The sequence below is a fragment of the Triticum urartu genome, chromosome 4A, assembly GCF_056163025.1.
Source record: "Triticum urartu cultivar PI428250 chromosome 4A, HENAU_Tu73, whole genome shotgun sequence".
Classification (NCBI taxonomy): Eukaryota; Viridiplantae; Streptophyta; class Magnoliopsida; order Poales; family Poaceae; genus Triticum; species Triticum urartu.
Window position 1 is genome coordinate 612,605,413 of NC_141876.1, and position 10,567 is coordinate 612,615,979.

General features: G+C 45.5%; 2 protein-coding genes across 3 annotated transcripts; one reads left to right on the forward strand and one right to left on the reverse strand.

Annotated features, from left to right (window-relative positions):
* Nucleotides 1-374: 374 nt before the first annotated feature.
* Nucleotides 375-1,270, forward strand: LOC147977347 (beta-fructofuranosidase, insoluble isoenzyme 4-like). The gene is made up of 3 exons (XM_087521133.1): nucleotides 375-811; nucleotides 914-1,007; nucleotides 1,082-1,270. Exons 1-3 carry the CDS (start codon nucleotides 375-377, stop codon nucleotides 1,268-1,270), a joined length of 720 nt encoding a protein of 239 aa, XP_087377259.1.
* Nucleotides 1,271-6,646: 5,376 nt separating this feature from the next.
* LOC125554436 (uncharacterized) lies at nucleotides 6,647-9,886 on the reverse strand. 2 transcript variants are annotated; one of them, XM_087519298.1, is made up of 2 exons: nucleotides 9,715-9,886; nucleotides 6,647-9,128 (listed from the first exon to the last, which is right to left on the reverse strand). In XM_087519298.1, the coding sequence occupies exons 1-2, from the start codon at nucleotides 9,727-9,729 to the stop codon at nucleotides 6,834-6,836; spliced, it is 2,310 nt and encodes a 769-aa protein (XP_087375424.1). In that variant the 5' UTR covers nucleotides 9,730-9,886; the 3' UTR covers nucleotides 6,647-6,833. The 2 variants fall into 2 exon arrangements, with proteins under 2 accessions (XP_087375424.1, XP_048573950.2); XM_048717993.2 differs by having other exon boundaries at nucleotides 6,647-9,155.
* Nucleotides 9,887-10,567: the final 681 nt, after the last annotated feature.

Consider the following 10,567-nt stretch of genomic DNA (forward strand, 5'->3'; position numbering starts at 1 on the left):
TGACTCCAACTCCTGTAACGGATCGATCCAGGAGATCGATTGCAACTTGTACGCCACGGCGAAGGCTCTTCTCGCCCAATATAAATATACACGATGCGGCTCCCTCGAGGAGTAGGAACACTTCCAATCTAATACCCCCAAGAGGGAGCACAGCCCCAAAGGCCTGTCATTGTCCGATCCGGGAATCTAGATCTAGGGATTTCCCCAGAGCAGTCGAAACGAGGTGACGGCGATTGCAATCGACAATGCGTACAACAAGGAGACAACGTCCAAGACGCCGCTGTCGTCCGCCATGACCGAGGTTGGCACAATTTTCATCGGCAATCGCACCACTCCAAACCAGCCGCTACCCTGGATCCACGCCGAGCCATGCCATGACGGCACGCGTCGCCGTCGGAAACGGTTCTGGGTGGGATCCAGGTCCAGGGCCGCCGCCACGCCCATCATCATCGGAGAACACAGGTTCCCGAGGCCACGGGGGCGACCTTCGCCGTTGCACGACTAGGGAGGCTGCCCTAGCCGCCACCGCGGCCTATGCCGGTGGCAATGGTGGAAGGGGGGCAATGTCTTGGTTGGGCTACAGGCAGGGCAATGGGATGTCCATCAATGACGCCGACCCTTTTGATCCTTCGTGGCTTTTTGATGCTGAGAAGCACTGTAGGGAAGCGGGTGCATCAGTTCATGGTGGCATAGGGCCATTCAGACTTGTTATTCTGGCCTCCGATAACATGGAGGAGCACACTGATGTGCACTTCCGAGTTTACAAATCACAACAAAATTACATGGTCCTCATGTGCTCTGATCTAAGAAGGTTAGTGCTTATATATTCTTATGGAAAACAGTCTTTTCCATAAATGTCCATATCTATTCATGTCTGGAAACTAAAAGGAAATATTTTCATTTCTTTTTGTAGGTCTTCCCTGAGACCAGGACTGCACACACCAGCCTATGGGGGCTTCTTTGAATTTGACTTTGAAAAGGGAAGAAAGATATCTCTTAGAACTATGGTGAGTTGGGAGGCTTTGTCATTTATCCTATTGTTCACTTCATGACAGAACTGAAAATCGACAACGCCATGCAGATTGATCGGTCAGCGGTGGAGAGCTTTGGCGGCAGTGGCAGGGTCTGCATCATGGCTATAGTTTATCCAGTGGCGCTTGCCGATGAGATCGGCTGTGCCCACATGTATGCCTTCAACAATGGAAGTGCCACAGTCATAGTGCTGCAGCTTAGGGCATGGAGCATGAGTAAAGAACAAGCGAGTGTTTAATGCAGAAGAGCAATTCTAATGGACATGTGACTGGAGGACCAACTTAATCTAATCACTTGTTGATTTCAATATTTAGCAAGGGTAGTTGAAGTAGAGGCAATTGGTAAATAAGCATAGTATGTGCTTATTGTCAGCGTTGGCATCAACGCCCATGAGCTATGATTTAAATTTGCAGAGGTCCATTCGGCCTCCCCGAAGTCAGGCCGCTAGCTCCCGCGACGCTGCTGCGACTCCGCCTCCGCCGCCGCCGCCGCGGCTGCGGCTTAGTTCGCATCCCGTCCTCCACCCCTAACCATGGCCTCCTCTCCCACCACCAACCTCACCCCCTGTGATCCCTCCACAGCCACCAACGCCCCACCCCTCCCCTCCGTCCTAGCTCCCCTGCAGATCCAGATCCAGTGCTGCTGGTTGCCGGTGCTGAGGATGGAGACGGGGACTCTCTCGCGCGCTCCGCGGATTGCCCTGGGATCCTCCCTCCGCTCAAGCTGCCACCACCTCCAGATCGGCTTCCTCCGAACTTCACGCCGCTGGTAGTGACTGATGCTTCGCAGGCACCTACGGAGAAGGGGTGGGTGGAGGTCGGGGGCCAGCATCGCCGGAGGCTGGAGAAGCTGTCTACCCCGCCCCGCAAGAAGGACACCAACCGCTCCCTTGCTTTCAAGCGGAGAGCTTATGGGCTCTGTTTCCGTTGCTTGGCGGAGGACCACTTCGTCGCCGACTATCGTGGGCCTGTCACCTGCCTGGGTTGCGGCCGCTCTAGGCATCGCGAGCGCAGCTGTCCAGGACGCCTCCCTACCGGCAATGGTCACCTCCGCGGCTCCATGTCGCCGCTGGCTGCTCCTCGCCTCCAACACCCGTCCCCAGCTCCTTCACCGCAGTTGTGGCAGCGCTCGTGGGCAGCAGTTGTTGCCGCCCCGACTGGGCTCGTTCAAGGGGCCCCTTGTAGCAACTCCGGCACCCCCTGGTCGGGTCAGTCCGGCCCTGACGAGTCAGCCTTGGCTACTGATTTGGGGCTGCTGCAACCCCTCTTTGCAGCTCAGACCGAGGCGTTGCGCGCCGAGTTGCAGGCTCTGGTTACCGCTTGTGTGGAGGATGTCGTTCAACCCCTCCGCGACATGGCGGTTGCTCTGCAGGGTTGGGCGGCCCATGTCTCGAGCCTCTTGGAGCGGCTGGAGGCTATCAGTGGCAAAGTAGTGGGGAACAGTGGGGGATCTTCCTCCTTGGCGCCTTTGGGTTCGCCTCCTCCCTGGTGCGAGCATGAGGAGCCACCGGCGCCTCTTGTTGTTGCCTATGGCAAGGATGTCAGTCAGGCGGGAGTGGGCGGGTGCTCGTCTGAGGTGCTGGCAACTGTGGCGCTGCCTGCAGATGTTCTTCCTACGTTGGATGTCGTTCTGCACAAGACGGTGATTCTAGGAGAGGAGGAGCAAGCTAAGGTGGCTGAGATAGTCATAGCGAGCAATGATATGGAGCAGATTGAGGTGGCCTTGCCTGATGGTTTGGTTGGAGAGGTGCCTCCCTTCGTCCCCTCTTCAGTGAAGCTTGCTTCAGGGGGCACTACCAATATGATGTCTTCTGGGTCCGAGGAACCACTTGGTGATATCGGCGTGCCATCAACTACCTTGTTGGATGAGTTCCTAAGCAGTTTCAGTTGCACGGCACCGCGGTCCTTACTCGAGGAACCGATTCATGTGCAGATTGAAGGGGCATCTTCTTGTTCCGAGAGGCGTAGTGGACGTTTGGATAAGAAGAATAGAAACAACAACATTCCTACTGCCAAACGCGCTGAATATAGGTTGGCGGAGGCTTATGGGAAACTACCGAAGAGGATGAAATCTAAGAAAGGCTCCGAAGAGGATGTGCAAGAGAAGATGAACTCTTATCTACGGATGTACAAGAAACCCCCTACGCCGACAGCGGCCCAGGCAATTCGTGCATTGATGGAGGCCAATGGTTGATCTCATTTTTCAAAAGGTTAGGTGCGAGTTCACATCGAGTTGCAGGCACGTTCTTCAGGTTGCAGTGGTTGTCTTGGTCGGGTATGTTGTGTTGACCATGGTCTTGGGCCTTGGCACCCTTGTATATGGCTCGGACGACGTCCCTTGAGTGCTAGTCCGGTGTGTGTGGTCTTCGTCGGTTTCTCTTAATTAACTGATGCCATGTATGGTTTTTGGGTCCAGTTTCCCTTATTAACCGGACCAACTCTTTTCTTCTTAATGCAATGCGGGAGCTCCCCGCCCTCTGACAAGGTTCCGTCAAAAATTTGCAGAGGTTTGGAGTGAATAATGTGAGCTTGTGCAAGCCAAAATTCCTGATGAAAATGTGTTTGTGCTTGCGAGATTGCAAGATACAGTACTGCTCTTCACTGTGGTCACTGAATGATATGGTTTAAGGACATTTGTTGCTTCGGTTTTGTGGCAGTTCGGCTACCACCAGAATATTCAAAAACACAGAATGAAGATGTCAAGGTTAGAACCCCGTCAAACAGAAAACTGAAAAGTGAAAACACAGAAATGGGTTTCCATGAAGTCGACAAAATAGCAGCCGATACAATCAGAATAGGTCCACTTACCAACGATTGACATGCAACATCTAATTTGTTCTCTGATAGAAGCCATTCAAAGAAAGAAAAAAATGGTGCCCTGTCTTTTGATTTCATCACAGGCAAATCCAAAGGAGCATCTAAGCCTACTGACTTGTCCTTGCACCGCCATATTTTATTTTATTTTGAGAGAGAGAGAGAGAGGGATTTTGCTTTTGTTAAAGTGTTATAATTGTGTTGCATTTGATGTCGAAGCATCGTCAAATTTGGATTTGCTGAGGGGCCAGCAGTCACCCGGGTGATTCCGGCCGTCCATGATGGCTGGCTGGATCAAATGATGCACTCCTATTATCTTTGCCATTTTCACGCATGTAATCATCAGTCATTTTTGTTCAAGTTCCATGAAATGCTTGCTAGCATACGCGTATCCCAAGTATCTCCGTATATTTGGCAATACCGATTGCAAACAATGGGATTTTTTTTTGAGGGAAAACAAACAATGGGACTGAGGACACATGAATTTGTCGCTCGTGACGGTAACGGACTTGCTGTCAACTTAGCGGTCGCAAATCTGGGCGCGTGGGCTTGTTAGGTAGGTGTGTTTTGTTAACATTTTATTTATTTATTTTGCTTATATTTTAAAATATTATAGGTACATATATTTCAGAAATTAATTTACTAAAATGTTTAGAATAGTTGATTGCATTAATAAATATACTTTTGACATTTAAAAATATTCACACGTTTCCAAATAATATTTATGTGTTTTCTGAAAAATATTTATACAATATAAAAAAGGCTTGTGTCATTGAAAAAACGTTTTTTACAATTCAAAAAATGTAGCTAATATTTTGAAAAATATTCACGTGTTTCCAAAATAGGCTCAAGCATTTCAAAAATATGTTGGTCACATTTTAAAAAAATGTTTATACAATATAAAAAAATGTTTGCATAGTTTTAGCAATATGCTTCATGCCATTAAAAAACTTTAATATGTATTTGAAATTCGTTTAACATGTATTTCAAAAAAATATAGATCACGTATTTGAAAAATATTCAATATGTATGAAAAACGTTCCACATGTATACGAAAAATGTACAACATGTATTAAAAAAATTAGACATTTGTTGAAAAAAAAACACTGGAAACTGGAAAAATTAAAAGAATACGTGGATACTTCTAAAACCGGGAATAGAAGATTTCCAAAACCGGCCATACTGGGCCAGGCCATTTAGCGGTCGCCTACCGTCTCGTAGTAACCGAGATATAGCTCCGCTGGAAAATCCTCCTGTATGTCACAACCGATGCTAGAAGACAGAGTGAGCTAGCGAGCTAAATGGGCCCACCTATGGACTTCAGCTTATACAAGAAACCAGTTTGGGAATCCGGCCTTTTCTATTGTTTTCCTATATATCGGTTTTACCAGCTTTTTGCCTTCTTATTTTCTGTCATATTTCCTATTTATTTTAGTTTAGAAATAATAATTTTGTAAATTGAGCTTATTTGTTTTAAAAAAATTTATCATAATTCTTTATAAAATGTTTAGTGTTTTAAATACAAATTTCAAGTATTAGAAAAGTCAAATAAGAGCTCTCCTTGGCGCACTGCCTTGTGCCCAAGATTTTTTTTTTTGTGAATGCAGCAGGCATCAAAACAAAATTTGTATTTTTGCGCGTTTTTTTCCTGCTACATGTAAAAAGAGATCCTTAAGTACCTTGCCCTTTCGTGGATCTTTGACTGAAGGCGCATTTTTCGTATATTTTTTTGAACATAGTAAAATTCGGTGAAAAGAGGAGAAATTTACTTGTTCTACTTCCAACGCCATCCATCGGTCACGGTCTGAACGGTATTACTCGCTCAGAACGAGCCTCTCAACCAGCGGCCGGCTGAAACTCTGATTTTGTCTCCAGAAAAAGTGGCGATCGTGTCGCCATATGTTGTCGAACGAGAAGAGCTGTAATCATATACAAACCGAAGCAAACTGGAGAGGAAATAAGGACCCCAAAACATGAAATGCCAACTGAAACTCATTAGCAAATCTAAGAATTCTATGCCATGATCAGCTCAAAGAGAACAAATGTATCAAGTACAGTACAACACAGGCACACAACACGCAACAGCAGCAGCAGTAGCAGCTACAGTAGACCCAGAAATCAGATGAAGGAAACCAAGCTACGCCAAATTAACAGGCTAGTCACAAGGGTGGCTGCCTCCGGTTTCTTCGACCAGTTTCGTCTGTCGAATATTACTCCTACTTACTACACCTTCTGAGTTTGGGTGTTGTGCTACAATAAACGGCGCAGGATTTAACGGCCTTCTGTGAGCTGAGCTGTTGTATCGAACAGGTGTTGTTTCTGGTACTCCCTCCTCTTCCAGGTGCTCTTCTTGGTAGGTGTTCAGCTGCTGCCACGGGTGGTACCTGCGACTGTCATGGACAACACAAGTAAGCGGTTAGCGAGCATTAGACGGTACTGACAGACAAATTAGTGATCTTGTTCGAATCAGCAGTCCACGGATCGAGCTTTCGAACAGATATATAGCTAGATTTCTCACAACAGGAGAAGGATTAATGACACCTACCTGAGAACCAGCTCAAAAGTCTTCTGTGGAAAGGCCTGATTCATCGAGTCCTTTGCTCCATCTTCACTCTACCTACATGCCTACAGTCAACACAAGTTCAGAAGCTCCTTTAGGAATGAAGTTACACAAAACAATATATCTGCAGTGGTAATTGGTTAGGCCTACAAAGCACCATTCTGTGCAACCAGATCATAACAGGTCTCCATTTGAAAAGAAAAAAAAAAGGCAGACACTTAGTGTACTATTTGACAGTCACTGAATCCACAAATAGTCACATTCTATTACACCAGGATCGATAGATGCAATCGATCAGTCAAGAAAATACAGATAATTCAGTTAAATTCAGACTTACAGACCTATCGCATGCCACAGACAAACCAATCACAACGTCCATGTATCAAACACAAACAGCGGCACATGCCGCTAATTACGACAAGCAGAAATTAAACACACTCACACTGACAGAAACAGGAAGCAGTGGAAACGAAACTATCCACGCGGTGTTGGTCACACGCCTCCCCAGCTTGATGCTCCTCGTCCCTCTCAAGGATGCCCGCGTGAGAGAGCAAAGCCCACAGATGGGTGATAAACTCGCCGCCTTGCGTGAGCTGCTCGATGTGCTCATTGACATTATCTGATGGCGCGAGGTAGAGCAGCATCTCAGCCCAGAAACCAGCCATCACCTGCCACCGGGCGCCCTCTTCCATTTCCTCCAGTTGCTTCCCCAGTTTCACACCGCTCTCAAAGATGGCCTTTGGTTCCTGTGGTAACTTTAATCTCTTCATGGCCTCGTACATGCTCGTTGACTCTGGCGGGAGTTTAATGGCTTCTACTATGGCTGCATCAAATTTGCTTCTCGTATCATAGTGATGCCCAGGAAGAAGCTTTGGTACAGAGACCACCAAGTACGCACAATATTTTGACAGTTTTGTGGCAATGCTAACAGTACATACATCAGGTTTTGTTGCCCTATCTTCAGAAAGTGTTGCCATCTCACAGTACCATGTTGCAATGTGCCAAGTCAAAATAATGTGTGTCTGATTCTGTTTTCTCTCGGACCAGCTTGGATCCGGGTGCAATTCCCACTTGCAAGCCCATAAGAGGTCATGTGCTCCATTGAATCGTAAGGAAGATTTCCCATTGCTTAGTGTACCACTGGTACGTTTTAGGGAGCAGATAACCGCCTTCTTTACTTCATCAGGCAACTCCACAGATTTCCAAGTTCTCTTTCGGGCCCTGAATGCCTGCTCATTTTGGCGATGGTTGAGCATGAAGTTGGAAAGATAACAAACTCTCCAAACTAGCATTATCGTGCGCGTTCGGAGAGAGAGTGTATCTGCTGATGGCCTAGGATTGCAACTGACAGAATCAAGTAATGAGTACTGGCCAAGCTTGTGCTGCCAGTAGTGGTTGTTTGATGCACGTGACACACCAATATTGGCAAGCAATCCCTTTAATCCCATGACCCAGCCTCCCCTTGTCCTTGTTTTCTTTGTCTGCGAGTTCGTTCTACTGAATCTTGCTTGTTCTCTGATAGACTGACAAGCAAAGGATACTCTGCCCCAAATACCCGTCCAGTAATATAACAGCTGTACGAATTCAAGCAAAGCAGTGGATGTAAGTATCACTAACGTGATAACAACATCATCTATAATGGTGCTTGCGATAGCGGAATCACCCTGATAAACGTTCACGGGAGCCTTGGCAGTAACATATGCCGTGATAGATATGCCGATGATTGAAATCACGGACCAAACTGTTGCACTCGGTGATCCATAATAAATGACAGCATACTTGGTGAAGAAGAAATCATACATATAGGCCAACTCAACCTCAATCACCTTGAACACCCTGTTGTAGTCTGTGGCACCATCAGTTAGAAGCCCTTTGAAGATAAACTCATGTGTCCTGCCTTTGGACTCGTCGCAGGCAAACCCAAAGAAGCGCCTTCTTAGCAGATGGAAAAGAGAGAAGGAAAGGCATGCATCTTTTAGCTCTGGGCCTAGTGACTTGACCCATATCTTCTCAATGGTAATGACTTCATCATGATCCCCCACTGTTAATTGTGTTCCATATGATGTTGAAGCATCAAACTTGGATTCGCTAATGGGCCAGTCAACTAGGTAATTGCAGCCTTCCATGGTGGCTGGATCAAATACCCTCCCGTTTTGCTGACCATACATGTAATCAGCAACAGTTTTGTTCAAGTTCCATGAGTAGGCTGCGAGATGACACACTGCAAGTCTCTGTAAATATCTTGTGACAGCAATGAAAGATATATAAGCAAGTGCTAGGATGTAGTTGCTCTTCGTCTGCACGGTGGTGAAAAGTAACACCACGTATGTATGGTACATAAAAGCCTGGTAATTGAGTCTTGTTACTTGTATGTTGTCATCGAGACTATAAGCTGTCATAGAGTCGGTACAAGCATGAAGCATAAACAGAGATAAGGCCCAAACAGGGTACATGCTGCTCTTCACCTCAGAAGATTGCATGGAACCAAGTGTGTACGTTGCCAACGAGAAGGACACGGTGTAGGCACCTAGGACGCCTTTCTGGAGGAACCAATTTCTGCTTCGGCGACGGCGGGACCCAAAGCAGGCGAGGAGGAGTAGGATACCAGCAACCAATGATACAAGTAACTCGATCCAGATCATTGTTATCTTTGGATTTTTCCACAAGTCTCTTGCGTCATGTGACCAGGTCATTATTGTGGAATTCCAAACTTCTACCTGTCCCTTCAACGATTCATGCTGACCATTAACCTTCAATGAGTATAACTGTTGTAAGTTACAAATTAATCATCCTAAGAAGGTTCAGATCTAAGAAGACATTCATGTTGATGTTCATACTTCGTATGTTAATTACAGGTATTGTCTAAGTAGTTGTTCTCACATTCTGTTTTTTCATTTCTGGTACTCCCTCCGTTCCTAAATATAAGTCTTTTTAGAGTTTAAAATACTATGTACGGATGTATATAGACATATTTTAGAGTGTAGATTCACTCATTTTGCTCAGTATGTAGTCCTTTATTTGAATATCTAAAAAGACTTCTATATTTAGGAACGGAGGAAGTACATGTCAGTTGCAAATGACCCAAAAACTAACTCAATGACACGGACTATTTCGACCACCTCCAAAATCTCATCAACAAAGGAGTGAGCCTAGCTCACTCGGTTAGGGGAGTGGATGTACGACCCAGCCGCCCGGGTTCAAATCCTCATGGATGTGAATTTGGATTGTGGCAAGACTGAAGGGAGTAGAGTAGAGAGGCACGACTCTGTCCTAAGGCAAATGATGATCATAGCAAAAACAGTTGCTTACCTTGTCTTGACTCATTTCGTTGACGTCTAATGGGTTGGTTTTCTCCTTCCTTTCCTTCCAGGAGACGAGCTACAGCACCCAGCCCAGGAGCTAGCTAGGTGCTTCAAATGAAAATGGAGTTAGACAGACCAAGTTCCACAGATCCAAGCTAGCTGCCTGACTCACTTTCTTGTATCTTGCAGTACCAGTCAGCAGCTCGATGCACACATACATTTTATTTAGAAAAAAGTATACTTTTCGTCCCTCAATTTTTGGCGGAGTCTAGATTTGGTCCCTCAACTCCAAAACCGGACAACTTGCACCCTTAACTTCTGAAACCGGACAAGATTCATCCCTGGTCATGGTTTTGACCGGTTTTGGTGCTGTCCCACCCCGGTTTTGACCGTTTCGACTCAAATTTGCCTACCTTTTCCAAGTCCACGTGATGTTTTCAAATTCGGTTATTTTTTCTCAAATACGTGAACCTTTTTAAAATTTGTGTACTTTTCTAAAATCTGTGTACTTTTTACAAGTTCATGTACTTTTTCAAATATGCGTATTTTTTAAAGTTCATTTAGTTTTTTTAAGTTCATTTATTTTTTTTAAATTGATGTACCCTTTCAAATTCGAGTAAATTTTATTGAAAGAGATCATGAATTTGAAAATTTTATGCAAACTTGAAAAAAGTACGTGGATGTGGACTTCTTTCACGCAAAAATATGTGGATTTCAAAAATTATTTTATCTTCAAAGAAGTATGTGAATTTCAAACAAAGTTCATGGATTATAAATGGAACACGGATTTGAAAAAAAATGCGGACTTTGAAAAGCATGTGGATTTGAAGTAAGTATGCGAATTTCAAAAACAGTTCATG

What these genes read in the sequence shown, in the direction of transcription:
- LOC147977347 (XM_087521133.1), top strand. Translation starts at nt 375, where the DNA reads ATGACGGCACGCGTCGCCGTCGGAAACGGTTCTGGGTGGGATCCAGGT. An exon ending in ATGTGCTCTGATCTAAGAAG is followed by an intron (nt 812 to 913) that starts GTTAGTGCTTAT and finishes TTCTTTTTGTAG; the next exon opens with GTCTTCCCTGAGACCAGGAC. An exon ending in AGATATCTCTTAGAACTATG is followed by an intron (nt 1,008 to 1,081) that starts GTGAGTTGGGAG and finishes AACGCCATGCAG; the next exon opens with ATTGATCGGTCAGCGGTGGA.